Here is a 16,039-nt window from a genome sequence, read left to right as displayed (position 1 = left end):
GTTTCCAGTTTCATCCATGTCCCTACAAAGGACATGAACTCTTCATTTTTTATGGCTGCATAGTATTCCATGGTGTATATGTGCCACATTTTCTTAATCCAGTCTATCGTTGTTGGACATTTAGGTTGGTTCCAAGTCTTTGCTATTGTGAATAGTGCCACAATAAACATAGGTGTGCATGTGTCTTTATAGCAGCATGATTTATAGTCCTTTGGGTATACACCCAGTAATGGGATGGCTGGGTCAAATGGTATTTCTAGTTCTAGATCCCTGAGGAATCGCCACACTGACTTCCACAATGGTTGAACTAGTTTACAGTCCCACCAACAGTGTAAAAGTGTTCCTATTTCTCCACATCCTCTCCAGCACCTGTTGTTTCCTGACTTTTTAATGATTGCCATTCTAACTGGTGTGAGATGGTATCTCATTGTGGTTTTGATTTGCATTTCTCTGATGGCCAGTGATGATGAGCATTTTTCATGTGTTTTTTGGCTGCATAAATGTCTTCTTTTGAGAAGGGTCTGTTCATATCCTTCGCCCACTTTGTGATGGGGTTGTTTGATTTTTTATTGTAAATTTGTCTGAGTTCATTGTGGATTCTGGATATTAGCCCTTTGTCAGATGAGTAGGCTGCAAAAATTTTCTCCCATTTTGTAGGTTGCCTGTTCACTCTGATGGTAGTTTCTTTTGCTGTGCAGAAGCTCTTGAGTTTAATCAGATCCCATTTGTCAATTCTGGCTTTTGTTGCCATTGCTTTTGGTGTTTTAGACATGAAGTCCTTGCCCATGCCTATGTCCTGAATGGTATTGCCTAGGTTTTCTTCTAGGGTTTTTATGGTTTTAGGTCTAACATGTAAGTCTTTAATCCATCTTGAATTAATTTTTGTATAAGGTGTAAGGAAGGGATCCAGTTTCAGCTTTCTACATATGACTAGCCAGTTTTCCCAGCACCATTTATTAAATAGGGAATCCTTTCCCCATTTTTAATTTTTCTCAGGTTTATCAAAGATCAGATGGTTGTAGATATGCGGCATTATTTCTGAGGGCTCTGTTCTGTTCCATTGATCTATATCTCTGTTTTGGTACCAGTACCATGCTGTTTTGGTGACTGTAGTCTTACAGTATAGTTTGAAGCCAGGTAGCATGATGCCTCCAGCTTTGTTCTTTTGGCTTAGGATTGACTTGGCAATGCGGGCTCTTTTTTGGTTCCATATGAACTTTCAAGTAGTTTTTTCCAATTCTGTGAAGAAAGTCATTGGCAGCTTGATGGGGATGGCATTGAATCTATAAATTACCTTGGGCAGTATGGACATTTTCATGATATTGATTCTTCCTACCCATGAGCATGGGATGTTCTTCCGTTTGTTTGTATCCTCTTTTATTTCATTAAGCAGTGGTTTGTAGTTCTCCTTGAAGAGGTCCTTCACATCCCTTGTAAGTTGGATTCCTAGGTATTTTATTCTCTTTGAAGCAATTGTGAATGGGAGTTCATTCATGATTTGGCTCTCTGTTTGTCTGTTATTGGTGTATAAGAATGCTTGTGATTTTTGTACATTGATTTTGTATCCTGAGACTTTGCTGAAGTTGCTTATCAGCTTAAGGAGATTTGGGGCTGAGATGATGGGGTTTTCTAGATATACAATCATGTCATCTGCAAACAGGGACAATTTGACTTCCTCGTTTCCTAATTGAATACCCTTTATTTTCTTCCTGATTGCCCTGATTGCCTTGCCTCATTGCCCTGGCCAGAACTTCCAACACTATGTTGAATAGGAGTGGTGAGAGAGGGCATCCCTGTCTTGTGCCCGTTTTCCAAGGGAATGCTTCCAGTTTTTGCCCATTCAGTATGACATTGGCTGTGGGTTTGTCATAGATATCTCTTACTATTTTGAGATACATCCCATCAATATCTAATTTATTGAGAGTTTTTAGCATGAAGGGTTGTTGAATTTTGTCAAAGGCCTTTTCTGCATCTACTGAGATAATCACGTGGTTTTTGTCTTTGGTTCAGTTTATATGCTGGATTACGTTTATTGATTTGCATATGTTAAACCAGCCTTGCATCCCAGGGATGAAGCCCACTTGATCATGGTGGATAAGCTTTTTGATGTGCTGCTGGATTCGGTTTGCCAGTATTTTATTGAGGATTTTTGCATCGATATTCATCAAGGATATTCATCTAAAATTCTCTTTTTTTGTTGTGTGTCTGTCAGGCTTTGGTATCAGGATGATGCTGGCCTCATAAAATGAGTTAGAGAGGATTCCCTCTTTTTCTATTGATTGGAATAGTTTCAGAAGGAATGGTACCAGCTCCTTTTTGTACCTCTGGTAGAATTCGGCTGTGAATCCATCTGGTCCTGGACTTTTTTTGTTTGGTAAGCTATTGATTATTGCCTCAATTTCAGAGCCTATTATTGGTCTATTCAGAGATTCAACTTCTTCCTGGTTTAGTCTTGGGAGGATGTCCATGTCAAGGAATTTATCCATTTCTTCTAGATTTTCTAGTTTATTTGCGTAGAGGTGTTCATAGTATTCTCTGATGGTACTTTGTATTTCTGTGGGATTGGTGGTGATATCCCCTTTATCATTTTTTATTGTGTCTATTTGATTCTTCTTTTATTAGTCTTGCTAGCCGTCTATCAATTTTGTTGATCTTTTCAAAAAACCAGCTGCTGGATTCATTAATTTTTTGAAGGGTTTTTTGTGTCTCTATTTCCTTCAATTCTGTTCAGATCTTAGTTATTTCTTGCCTTCTGCTAGCTTTTGAATGTGTTTGCTCTTGCTTTTCTTGTTCTTTTAATTGTGATGTTAGGGTGTCAATTTTAGATCTTTCCTGCTTTCTCTTGTGGGCATTTAGTGCTGTAAATTTCCCTCTACACACTGCTTTGAATGTGTCCCAGAGATTCTGGTATGTTGTTTCTGTGTTCTCGTTGGTTTCAAAGAACATCTTTATTTTTGCCTTCATTTCATTATTCACCCAGTAGTCATTCAGGAGCAGGTTGTTCAGTTTCCATGTAGTTGAGCAGTTTTGAGTGAGTTTCTTAATCCTGAGTTCTAGTTTGATTGCACTGTGGTCTGAGAGACAGTTCGTTATAATTTCTGTTCTTTTACATTTGCTGAGGAGTGCTTTACTTGCAACTATGTGGTCAATTTTGGAGTAGGTGTGGTGTGGTGCTGAAAAAAATGTATATTCTGTTGATTTGGGTTTGAGAGTTCTGTAGATGTCTATTAGGTCCACTTGGTGCAGAGCTGAGTTCAATTCCTGGGTATCCTTGTTAACTTGCTGTCTCGTTGATCTGTCTAATGTTGACAGTGGGGTGTTAAAGTCTCCCATTTTTATTGTGTGGGAGTCTAAGTCTCTTTGTAGGTCACTAAGGACTTGATTTATGAATCTGGGTGCTCCTGTATTGGGTGCATATGTATTTAGGATAGTTAGCTCTTGTTGAATTGATCCCTTTACCATTATGTAATGGCCTTCTTTGCCTCTTTTGATATTGGTTGGTTTAAAGTCTGTTTTATCAGAGACTAGGATTGCAACCCCTGCCTTTTTTTGTTTTCCATTTGCTTGGTAGATCTTCCTCCATCCCTTTATTTTGAGCCTATGTGTGTGTCTGCATGTGAGATGGGTTTCTTGAATGCAGCACACTGATGGGTCTTGACTCTTTATCCAATTTGCCAGTCTGTGTCTTTTAATTGGAGCATTTAGCCCATTTACATTTAAAGTTAATATTGTTATGTGTGAATTTGATCCTCTCATTATGATGTTAGCTGGTTATTTTGCTCATTAGTTGATGCAGTTTCTTCCTAGCCTTGATGGTCTTTACAATTTGGCATGTTTTTGCAGTGACTGGTACCGGTTGTTCCTTTCCATGTTTAGTGCTTCCTTCAGGAGCTCTTTTAGGGCAGGCCTGGTGGTGACAAAATCTCTCAGCATTTGCTTGTCTGTAAAGTATTTTATTTCTCCTTCACTTGTGAAGCTTAGTTTGGCTGGATATGAAATTCTGGGTTGAAAATTCTTTTCTTTAAGAATGTTGAATATTGCTCCCCACTCTCTTCTGGCTTGTAGAATTTCTGCTGAGAGATCAGCTGTTAGTCTGATGGGCTTCCCTTTGTGGGTAACCTGACCTTTCTCTCTGGCTGCCCTTAACATTTTTTCCATCATTTCAACTTTGGTGAATTTGACAATTATGTGTCTTGGAGTTGCTCTTCTTGAGGAGTATCTTTGTGGAGTTCTCTGTATTTCCTGAATTTGAATGTTGGCCTGCCTTGCTAGATTGGGGAAGTTCCCCTGGATAATATCCTGCAGAGTGTTTTCCAACTTGGTTCCATTCTCCCTGTCACTTTCAGGTACACCAATCAGACATAGATTTGGTCTTTTCACATAGTCCCATATTTCTTGGAGGCTTTGTTCGTTTCTTTTTATTCTTTTTTCTCGAAACTTCTCTACTCACTTCATTTCATTCATTTCGTCTTCCATCACTGATACCCTTTCTTCCAGTTGATTGCATCAGCTACTGAGGCTTCTGCATTCTTCACATAGCTCTTGGGCCTTCGTTTTCACTTCCATCAGGTCCTTTAAGGACTTCTCTGCATTGGTTATTTTAGTTATTCATTTGTCTAATTTTTTTTCAAAGCTTTTAACTTCTTTGTCATTGGTTTGAATTTCCTACTGTAGCTCGGAGTAGTTTGATCATCTGAAGTCTTCTTCTCTCAACTTATCAAAGTCATTCTCTGTCCAGCTTTGTTCCATTGCTGGTGAGGAGCTGCGTTCCTTTGGAGGAAGAGAGGCGCTCTGATTTTTAGAGTTTCCAGTTTTTCTGCTCTGTTTTTTTCCCATCTTTGTGGTTTTATCTACCTTTGGTCTTTGATGATGGTGACGTAGAGATGGGTTTTTGGTGTGGATGTCCCTTCTGTTTGTTAGTTTTCCTTCTAACAGACAGGACCCTCAGCTGCAGGTCTGTTGGAGTTTGCTAGAGGTCCATTCCAGACTCTGTTTGCCTGGTTATCAGCAGCAGTGGCTGCAGAACAGCGATATTGGTGAACCGCAAATGCTGCTGCCTGATCGTTCCTCTGCAAGTTTTGCCTCAGAGGAGTACCCGGCTGTGTGAGGTGTCAGTCCGCCCCTACTCAGGGGTGCCTCCCAGTTAGGCTACTTGGGGGTCAGGGACCCACTTGAGGAGGCAGTCTGTCCATTCTCAGATCTCAAGCTGCGTGCTGGGAGAACCACTACTCTCTTCAAAGCTGTCAGAGAGGGACATTTAACTCTGCAGAGGTTACTGCTGTCTTTTTGTCTGTCTGTGCCCTGCCCCCAGAGGTGGAGCCTACAGAGGCAGGCAGGCCTCCTTGAGCTGCGGTGGGCTCCACCCCATTCGAGCTTCCCAGCCGCTTTGTTTACCTAATCAACCAACCAACTGGGCAATGGCAGGTGCCCCTCCCCCAGCCTCGCTGCCGCCTTGCAGTTTGATCTCAGACTGCTGTGCTAGCAATGAGTGAGACTCCGTGGGCATCGGACCCTCTGAGCCAGGGGCAGGATATAATCTCCTGGTGTGCTGTTTTTTAAGCCTGTTGGAAAAGCACAGTATTAGGGTGGGAGTGACCTGATTTTCCAGGTGCCGTCACATCTTTCTTTGACTAGGAAAGGGAATTCCCTGACCCGTTGTGCTTCCCGGGTGAGGCGATACCTTGCCCTGCTTCGGCTCGCGCATGTTGCGCTGTACCCACTGTCCTGTACCTACTGTCTGGCACCCCGCAGTGAGATGAACCCGGTACCTCAGTTGGAAATGCAGAAATTACTCATCCTCTGTGTCGCTCATGCTGGGAGCTGTAGACCGGAGCTGTTCCTATTCGGCCATCTTGGCTCCTCCCCGCTATGTACTACATTTTCTTAATCCAGTCTATTATTGTTGGACATTTGGGTTGGTTCCAAGTGTTTGCTATTGTGAATAGGGCCACAATAAACATACATGTCCATGTGTCTTTATGGCAGCATGTTTTATAATCCTTTGGGTATATACCCAGTAATGGGATGGCAGGGTCAAAGAATCGCCACACTGACTTCCACAATGGTTGAACTAGTTTACAGCCCCACCAACAGTGTAAAAGTGTTCCTATTTCTCCACATCCTCTCCAGCACCTGTTGTTTCCTGACTTTTTAATCATCGGCATTCTAACTGGTGTGAGATGGTGTCTCACTGTGGTTTTGATTTGCATTTCTCTGATGGCCAGTGATGATGAGCATTTTTTCATGTGTGTTTTGGCTGCATGAATGTGTTCTTTTGAGAAGGGTCTGTTCATATCCTTTGCCCACTTTGTGATGGGATTGTTTTTTTCTTGTAAATCTGTTTGAGTTCATTGTAGTTTCTGGATATTAGCCCTTTGTCAGATGAGTAGGTTGCGAAAATTTTCTCCCATTCTGTAGGTTGCCTGTTCACTCTGATGGTAGTGTCTTTTGCTGTGCAGAAGCTCTTGAGTTTAATTAGATCCCATTTGTCAATTTTGGCTTTTGTTGCCATTGCTTTTGGTGTTTTAGACATGAAGTCCTTGCCCATGCCTATGTCCTGAATGGTATTGCCTAGGTTTTCTTCTAGGGTTTTTATGGTTTTAGGTCTAACATGTAAGTCTTTAATCCATCTTGAATTAATTGTTGTATAAGGTGTAAGGAAGGGATCCAGTTTCAGCTGTCTACATATGGCTAGCCAGTTTTCCCAGCACCATTTATTAAATAGGGAATCCTTTCCCCATTGCTTGTTTTTATCAGGTTTATCAAAGATCAGATGGTTGTAGATATGCGGCATTATTTCTGAGGGCTCTGTTCTGTTCCATTGATCTATATCTCTGTTTTGGTACCAATACCATGCTGTTTTGGTTACTGTAGCCTTGTAGTATAGTTTGAAGTCAGGTAGCATGATGCCTCCAGCTTTGTTCTTTTGGCTTAGGATTGACTTGGCAATGCGGGCTCTTTTTTGGTTCCATATGAACTTTAAAGTAGTTTTTTCCAATTCTGTGAAGAAAGTCATTGGTAGCTTGATGGGGATGGCATTGAATCTATAAATTACCTTGGGCAGTATGGACATTTTCACGATATTGATTCTTCCTACCCATGAGCATGGAATGTTCTTCCATTTGTTTGTATCCTCTTTTATTTCATTAAGCAGTGGTTTGTAGTTCTCCTTGAAGAGGTCCTTCACATCCCTTGTAAGTTGGATTCCTAAAAGTATTTTATTCTCTTTGAAGCAATTGTGAATGGGAGTTCATCTTGATTTGGCTCTCTGTTTGTTATTGGTGTATAAGAATGCTTGTGATTTTTGTACATTGATTTTGTATCCTGAGACTTTGCTGAGTTGTTTATCAGCTTAAGGAGATTCTGGGCTGAGACAGTGGGGTTTTCTAGATATACAATCATGTCATCTGCAAACAGGAACAATTTGACTTCCTCTTTTCCTAACTGAATACCCTTTATTTCCTTCCTGATTGCCCTGATTGCCTTGCCTGATTGCCCTGGCCAGAACTTCCAACATTATATTGAATAGGAGTGGTGAGAGAAGGCATCCCTGTCTTGTCTTGTGCCAGTTTTCAAAGGGAATGCTTCCAGTTTTTGCCCATTCAGTATGATATTGGCTGTGGCTTTGTCATAGATAGCTCTTATTATTTTGAGATACATCCCATCAATATCTAATTTATTGAGAGTTTGTAGCATGAAGGGTTGTTGAATTTTGTCAAAGGCCTTTTCTGCATCTACTGAGATAATCATGTGGTTTTTGTCATTGGTTCTGTTTATATGCTGGATTATGTTTATTGATTTGCATATGTTGAACCAGCCTTGCATCCCAGGGATGAAGCCCACTTGATCATGGTGGATAAGCTTTTTGATGTGCTGCTGGATTCGGTTTGCCAGTATTTTATTGAGGATTTTTGCATAGATGTTCATCAAGGATATTGGTCTAAAATTCTCTTTTTTTGTTGTGTCTCTGCCAGGCTTTGGTATCAGGATGATGCTGGCCTCATAAAAGAGTTAGGGAGGATTCCCTCTTTTTCGGTTGATTGGAATAGTTTCAGAAGGAATAGTACCAGCTCCTCCTTGTACCTCTGGTAGAATTCGGCTGTGAATCCATCTGGTCCTGGACTTTTTTTGGTTGGTAAGCCATTAAACTTCAAAGAAGGAAGTCCTGTATTTCATGTTGTTCCCAGTAGTCCAAGAGATGGGTTTATGACACTGTTGATGGTTAATTTAATGTGTCCAACTTGGCCACGCTCTGGTGCCCAGTTGTTTGGTTGAACAGCAGTGTAGATGTTGCTCTGAAGGGTATTTTTAGACATGATTAACATATGAATCAGTAGACCTTGAGGAAAGCAGATTGCCCTCCATTTGTGAGTTGGCCTCATACAATCAGATGAAGGTCTTAGGAGAAAGGATTTAAGTCCCCCCAAAGAAGAAATTTTTCCCCTAGATGGCCTTCGGACTTGATACTGCAACATCAACTCTTCCTTGGGTCTCCACATTACCTGCCTTCCCCACGGATTTAGACTTGCCAGCCCCCACAATCACATGGGCCAGTTCTTTAAAATAAATCCCTGTCTCTTTACATATATGTAATGAAAGCAAACTATCCATAAATAAATGATATGTATTTAGAAATAAAACAATATATATTTTTATATACTTACGTATATATAAAATTATGTATGTATACAGACGCGTGCATACATACATAGGTATGTATACAGACGCATGTACATACATAAGTATATGTATACATGTATGTGTACAAGTTCAGTTGGCCCTCCATATCCATGGTTTCTGCATCTGTAGATTCAACCAACCTCAGATAGAAAATATTTGGAAAAAATATGGATGGTTGTATCTGTACTGAATATGCACGAACTTTTTAAAAATTATTATCCTTAATACAGTGTAACAACTGTTTACGTAGCATTGACATTGTATTAGGCACTATAGGTAATCTAGAGAAGATTTAAAGTATATGGAAGGATTGCATAGGGTATATACAAATACTGTTTTATATGAGGAACTTGAGAAGCCATGGATTTTCGTATCCAAGAAGGGTCCTGGAACCAATTTCCCACAGATACCAAGGGACAACTGCATTTATATTATGAAACTAATTACTAATTGCGAGGGACCCTATGAGAAGAGGCACAAATTTGGCTGTGACATATACATTAGATGTCATGAACCACCCATACCATCTACATTCCTGTATCTTTCCAGTGCCTGTTTCACAAAGTATCTGAATGAATGAATGAATGAATGAGCAGATGAATGTCTTTCTTTTTTATGGGGCCACATATGGTTGGTCTCCTTTGTAGCTATGCCAGGTAGACATAACCAAGAAAGGACCCTCCCAGAAAACTACCACCAGTCCCTGACTGTCCTTCATGGCACCCATCTTTAAATAAACATGGTCTCTTAGTTTTCTAAAAACAAATTCTTATCATTTGTATTTCAGTCTGGCCACACAAGCTATTTTGTTTCCACTCAGTGAAAAGATGTGCTTGCTTTCTCATCTGGAATTTTTATCCTTTCTTACTGGCTGGATGATGACATTGGCGGCTGGCAGTGGGCCTCACTCAGTGACCCACATATGTGGAGAGGGCAGATGTTGCCACTTCCTCCAATCCACCTCATTATACTAACTTTTTATTTGAATAATTAAGGATAGAGAAAGGATGGTGTGGTAAGTAGCAAGCCATAATCTCCCCATGTTCTAGTTCAAACTGGACAAAAGACCCCTGATCCTAACTCTACCGGAGACTTTCTTTCATGGATGGCCCAGGAGATGAAAGAATTTGCACCTCAGATGGGGGTTCCCTGTGTGTGCGTCCGTATCATGCACTGAACTGACGGAATTAGAGTGGGGCAATGACGAGGTAATATTGCCTTCCATGAGAGAAATAAGTTATTAAGCGTTACGGAATGTTGGTGTGATGGAAGACCTTACAGTTCATCTAATGGAATCTGCTTTTTCATGGACAAGGAAACTGAGATCAACAAACGTAAGTCATTTCCCAAGGTTGACTTTCCTGAAACCGTCCTTCTTTGTTGGAGGTTATTGTTTTCCTCTGGGAGTCCCCATGCACTGCTCGTGCCTCTTTTTAGCACTGTGTTTAACATTCATTCATTAGACTGTGAGATTTGGGAGAACTGAGTCCATGTCTAACTTCTGGGGGCTAGTGTAGATGCTACCCCATAGCAGATGCTCCACAGATGCTTGTGAGAGAATGGAAAGGAAGAAAGGAGAGAGAAGAAAGAGAAGGAAAAAGGGTGGGTCCAAAGCTTAGCAGTTAGGTTTATCACCAGTAAACATGGTGGCCAGCAGCATTTGAGACCCCAATCCTAGCAAGAAGGGGTACGGAGGAACACACACCAGTGAGCTTCTCGTGGATCCTGAGATTATGGTGTAGGCTTTCCCCTCCTTTTCTTTCTCCTCCTGATCCATGGAATAAATTGAGCCACAGACACAAACATACCCGGTCTCCCCCTGGAGCCAGATCTTATGCCCCAACTGAAGACACCCACTGGGAAGAGTCTCTGGGTTCCATAAATAGCACAAACCAGAGGTGCCCCACTGTCTCCCTGGGAATGAGAAAAGGAAGAACAGTCTGCAATCAATGGCACCTCCAGCAGGAACAGGGAGGGGAAAATGGGAGGGTCCTAGTGGTGTAGGCTAGGGCCCCCCCAATTTGGGAACCTAGAAAGTGAGGGGGTACCTGGAAGGAGGAGGGGGCTGGGCAGGGGTGAGTACCTTGCAGATACCATTGGTGCCTGGTTCCTTCCAAGCACAAATCATGTTCCTGGACAGCTGGTTTACCCTCTTGGCGCATTCTTTCCGGCTAATCTGCACCACTCTCAGCTTTTCCAGGAGCATGTTTAAGTCATCATATTGGTCTGACAAAGGGAGAAAGCTGGTGTGAGAGTGAGCACTGCATCAGCCAGCAACAGTGAACAGCCCACACGCGATCAGCATGGAAGCCTGGGAGGCCACCAACGTCCAGCAGATCACAAATTCACAGGGCGTGGAGGCCTGGGATGACTTCAGTCTCCTCTCCAACAGCCCCAACAAGAAGTTCCTCCACTAAATGTGCTTCCTGTGGGAAGCTCACTCTCTCCAGAAGCAGCCCACAAAAGCCCCAGCCTCAGCCCCTGCCAGGGGAATTTGGAATGAAGGTCCTCCCCAGCCCCACCATCTCTTCACAGCCAGGCTTTGCCCCAGGCAGAGGATCAGAGCAGCCCAACCTCTGAACTGGTGTTGTCCAGTAAGCCAAATGGAGAAACCAAGAAGAAGACACATCTGGTCATGCCACTTTGTAGGAAGGAACTGACCACAATGCCAGGGGAACTCTTGGCCTTCTCCCCACCACACTCGCACCCTCCCAGAGATCTTCCCTGGCCAGGCAGCCTGGTGCCTTGCAGGGAAAAGGATGGAGCTTGGTTGGAGAAACACTGGCTCAGAGCTATCTTGGGATGGTGTTTTACATGGGGTGGCCAATAGACGGGGAGATGGCCATCGTGAAAGAGCCACAGGTGGGAAGATGCAGGTGGGAAGATGCAAACGGGCTTATCATGCTTTTGGCTCCACTAAAATTATCATCGCTCTCATATTTTGAGATTCTTCTATGTCCTAGGCTTTTACTGGGGACCTCATATAATTTAATCCCCATACCTTTTTGAGGAGGTGTTCCTGGCATTCTGCAGATGAGAAAACTGAAGGTGAGGAAGGTGAAGGAGCTCAAGAGGTTTAAAACCACAATTCAGACCCAAGCATTACCAAACCCAAAGCATCATGCTCTCTAGCCTAGGGTACCCTACACTGGGGCTTTCTATGAGTTCTGAAAAGAGAGCACGTACCATACCCATTGGTCGTTACCCACTCTGCCATCCAACACCGGTCCCAGGTCCTCTCCTCCTCCTGCAGGCAGACAGGCATTTTGAAATTGCTGAATTGCACTGGTGTGGCAAGTAGAAGCAGAGAGAGGTCACTGTCGAGCTGGGGCGGTTTGTAATCTTTGTGAATAATGACCTTCTGCACTTGCTTTCTCTCCGAGTGGATGTTGCTGAATGTTCTCGTTCCCATGACCACAGTGACATTTACCACGGCCATGTCTAATCTAAAGAATGAATATAAAAACACCAGTGCTAACAAGGGTGATTGATAGTGCAATTCACATTCCTAGACACATTTGTAAACAGTGAGTTGACAACTAAGGAGAAGTCCAGTGCAGTGGGTGAGCTACAGTGGTCTGGAGCATGGCTAGGATCAGATAGGTAGGAAACCGGGGCCCAAGCTCTGACAAATCTCTGAACCAGTGGGTTGACAGTCCAGGGAAACTCTCCTGACCAAAAGAAGAGGAATGAATCCCTCTGAGAGATGAGATTGTAAGCTCACTGATGACAGGGACCTTGGCAGTGTTGTCAACTCCTATGTCCACAGCACTTGGAACAGTACATAGTAGGTGCTCAGTGGGAAGGTGTTCAATCAGTGACTCCAGTGTGTTGTCTTCATACACAGATGACAGGCGGAGAGAATGTATTGGATATACTGGGTGCATAGCTCTGACTACAGCCCACATTTGGATATGATTGGCTAAATAAAGGGGAGGGAGTGGGTGTACCGCAGAGACCCTGGGGTACAAAGCCCATGCAACATTTTGCACATAGAACCTAGGGCTTCATAGGCCTGTGCACCAGCCTACTGAGCTGCCCAGCCCAGACAATACATTGACAACACGGGATGTAGATGAAGACACTTACAGCATTCTTGGGAAGCAATGTGCGGCTGTCAGAACCCACCACCGATGTATGATTGAGCCTCCACAGAGGTGTTTCCGTGACATCTGGATACTCACTTGCCACAGGAACTCACCATTCTGGACTTGAAGCCGTTTATGAAATGGTAACCATGACGAGTTTGGAAAAGCAGACCTGTGGCCAGATTGACCGTTTTCTGAAAGAGAAAGGAAAGAGCCATTTGTACATGAGAAGCATGGAGAGATCCCTATCCCTTATTCCCAGAATCTTCCCAAGTAAGACCAGTGTTGAAAGCTGAACAAGGTAGCACAAACAGCGAACAGGCCGAGGAGAGGGAGAGCTCTGAAAACACCAGCAACCTGCACCTTTTTCCGTGTTCATTCTTCACAGCCGCAGAGAGCTGAGAGACCTGGGGAAGTCTGAGCAGGGCTCTTTCAGAGGCATGTGGGGTTAGAGTGGCCATGGAGATGCACCAAAGATACACAGGGTCCACTCAGGAGATGGAAACTGTGCAGTGATTTGAACAAGGAAAGTTTAACAGGAAGAATCACAAACTGTAACTGGGAAGTGACTACAAAGCATCAGGAGCACTCTTAAGATACAGCAGGGCAGGAGGAGAGTATCTGAGGAAGAGCCGAGCTTGGCAGGGGAGCCTCTCCCCCTCCCCAGGAGTGGGACTCACAACACATTGAAGAAGGTGTCTGCAGCCCAGCGGAAGGCAGAGACATTTGCCGGGTTTCCCTGGGCCAGAGCTGATCCCCTTTGCTAGAGAAGCAGAATGCACCTCTCGGGAGTTCAGGTGGTCAGGAAACGGTGGCCAGGACTGGCAACAAGGAACACCCCTCTGGAGCGCAGGTGGACTGGTGCACCACACAGGTGCCTGCAGGGAGCTTGTCAAGAGCCTGCCCACTGGCTAGGGGGCGGTGCAAGACCTGGGTGTTTGTGTGTCTGTCTTGGGACAGCTGCAGTGAAAAGGTGTAGAGGGCTCGGGGGATTTCGAGGCTGATCCAAGAAAAAGATATGATCACAAGGTGGTGGCAGCATACACAAGTTTCATTTGGGAAATGCTTTGGGAGGTTGCATGCAGGGGAAGCCCTTTACAGCCTGAGACTATCTGGAGGTTAAGGAGACACCATCCAGAAGAGGAAGAGGACAAGGGGACTTCTGAGGAAAGAGGACTCTGACAGGGGGTTACTCGTCTAGGTGATGTGGTTCACTGGCACAGTGGGGAGTCTCTGGGTCAGAGAGCTCTCAAGGGCAGCAATGGCTTGGGCTCTTTTATAGCCACAGGCTTCATATTACCTGTGGCTAGCAGATGTTGGGTGCAGTTTCACAGGGTATGCAAAGCAGACAAGCCTTAGATGGCTAAATATCTGTTTATTTAGACTATGTTCAAAAACAGCTGGATGTGTAAAACACTGAGTTTGGGACCAGCAGGCTTTTGAGCTAATGAGAAGCCTGCTGTGAAGAAATTGACAAACTAAGGGCCATCCTTGGCTCATTTGTAGAACAGGTCACTGAACAGAAGACAGGGCTTGAGCTCACTGAGAGAGGCATGGCAGAGCCGAGCAACACCAGGTGTTCCCCACATGCTGGTGGCAACCACGCCATAGGAGCAAGAAGCAGCAAACAGAAGCATGCTGGAGAGGACCAGGAAGAAAGGCCCCTTCCACCTGCAGTATCCTTCCAGCACCCACTGCTGAGAAAGCTTAATGTTGTGCTTGCTACAAAGAAAAATTTCTTACAAGGTCCAGCTGCATTATTGCCAACCCAATTAACAGGGATCCAAAGAAGGCCTGTAGGGGGTTGGCGGGCAAAAAAGACATGCAGAGTAAAGGACATGGTCACTGTGGCCACCAGTCTCCAGCAAATATCCATGCCCTGAAGGACTCCTGGAAATAGCCCAGGAAAATGAGAAGCAAATAGAGACTTGGCACAGGCATAATAAATGTGTATTCTTTTTTAAAGGAACAGGGGTGGGAAAAAACAGCAACATTTACTAGATGAAACTCTAAATAGGAAAATGTTACCCAAAACAAATAAAAAAAATCTGAGTAGTATATTTTGCCATAAATCATAAAAAATAAAACCTTATAAAGCAATCACCTTATGTGAAAGAAGATTATAAATTAGAAACTCAGGGAAGACTTTATAAGAAAACACGAGGAGAAAGTGAGAAAACAGGAGGAGTTGGGGCATGAGCTGGCAGAAGTCGGGCTAGAAATGGAAGAATAAAATACATAAAATTCTTTGGACAGCATAGTAAGGGATAAGGAGTATGTAAATTAGAGAAGCAATGAAAATTAAAGCAGAGTTTAAAAGAGAGATTTTTGTGTGAATGTAATTTTTAATTTTAGGGGGATAAATACCTAGATAGGGACTGCTAGGTCATGTGGTCAGCGCACGCTCAACCTTTTACTAAACTGCCCAGTTGCTTTCCACATGGCTGCACCATTTTGCTTTCCCATCAACAATGGATAAGAGCTCCGGCTGGGTGCAGTGGCTCACGCCTATAATCCCAGCACTTTGGGAGGCTGAGGCAGTCAGATCAACTGAGGTCAGGAGTTTGAGACCAGGCTGACTAACGTGGTGAAACCCTGTCGTCTCTACTAAAAATACAAAAATTAGCTGGGCGTGGTAGCATGGGCCTGTAGTCCCAGCTACTTGGGATGCTGAGGCAGGAGGCAGGAGGCAAGAGAATCACTTGAACCCAGGAGGCAAAGGTTGCAGTGAGCCAAGATCGCACCACTGCACTCCAGCCTGGGAGACAGAGCAAGACTCTGTCTCAAAAAAAAAAAAAAAAAAAAAAAGCAGTGGATAAGAGTTCCTATCACTTTACATCTTTACATCCTTGCCAACACTTGGTACTATCAGAAGTTTTTATTTTAGCCACTGTAGCAGACACACAGGAATATTTATTGTGGGATTGTTCACAATCCTCCAAACTGGAAATACCCAAATATCCCTCAATGGGTGAATGGATAAGTGAACTGTAATCTATCCACATGATGGAATACCATCCAGGAATAAAAAGGAACTATTGGCACATGCAACAACAGAGGAGTCTCAAGTGCATTATGCTAAGTCAGAGAACCCAGGCTGAGAAGGTCACATACTGTGTAGGGTTATATTGATATGGCATTCTGGACAAGGCAAAACTCTGGGCGTGGATAACAGGTCAGTGGCTGCCAGGAGTTGGGGGTCGGGGAGGGGTGAGTACAAAGGAGCAGATAGAGGGGATTCTTGGGAGTACTAAAAATTTCAATATCTTGTC

The 16,039-nt window shown here is 43.6% G+C and overlaps 2 protein-coding genes across 2 annotated transcripts in view; one reads left to right on the top strand and one right to left on the bottom strand.

The window, feature by feature from the left end:
* Window positions 1–16,039, top strand: part of PRSS55 (serine protease 55) — a 61,522-nt gene that overhangs the window by 8,496 nt on the left and 36,987 nt on the right. The gene's annotated exons all lie outside the window — the stretch shown is intronic.
* PRSS51 (serine protease 51) overlaps window positions 1–16,039 on the bottom strand; it is a 40,897-nt gene that overhangs the window by 8,546 nt on the left and 16,312 nt on the right. Inside the window, exons 2-4 of the mRNA XM_063709674.1 lie at window positions 12,769–12,961; window positions 11,866–12,125; window positions 10,763–10,905 (exon numbers count right to left, since the gene is read on the bottom strand). Coding sequence (XP_063565744.1) covers window positions 10,763–10,905; window positions 11,866–12,125; window positions 12,769–12,961 — 596 coding nt within the window. The remainder of the gene's footprint in view (window positions 1–10,762; window positions 10,906–11,865; window positions 12,126–12,768; window positions 12,962–16,039) is intronic.

The sequence above is a fragment of the Gorilla gorilla genome, chromosome 7, assembly GCF_029281585.2.
Source record: "Gorilla gorilla gorilla isolate KB3781 chromosome 7, NHGRI_mGorGor1-v2.1_pri, whole genome shotgun sequence".
Taxonomy (NCBI): Eukaryota; Metazoa; Chordata; class Mammalia; order Primates; family Hominidae; genus Gorilla; species Gorilla gorilla.
The sequence above is the reverse complement of the archived record's forward strand: the minus strand, read 5'-3'. Positions and strand labels throughout refer to the sequence as shown.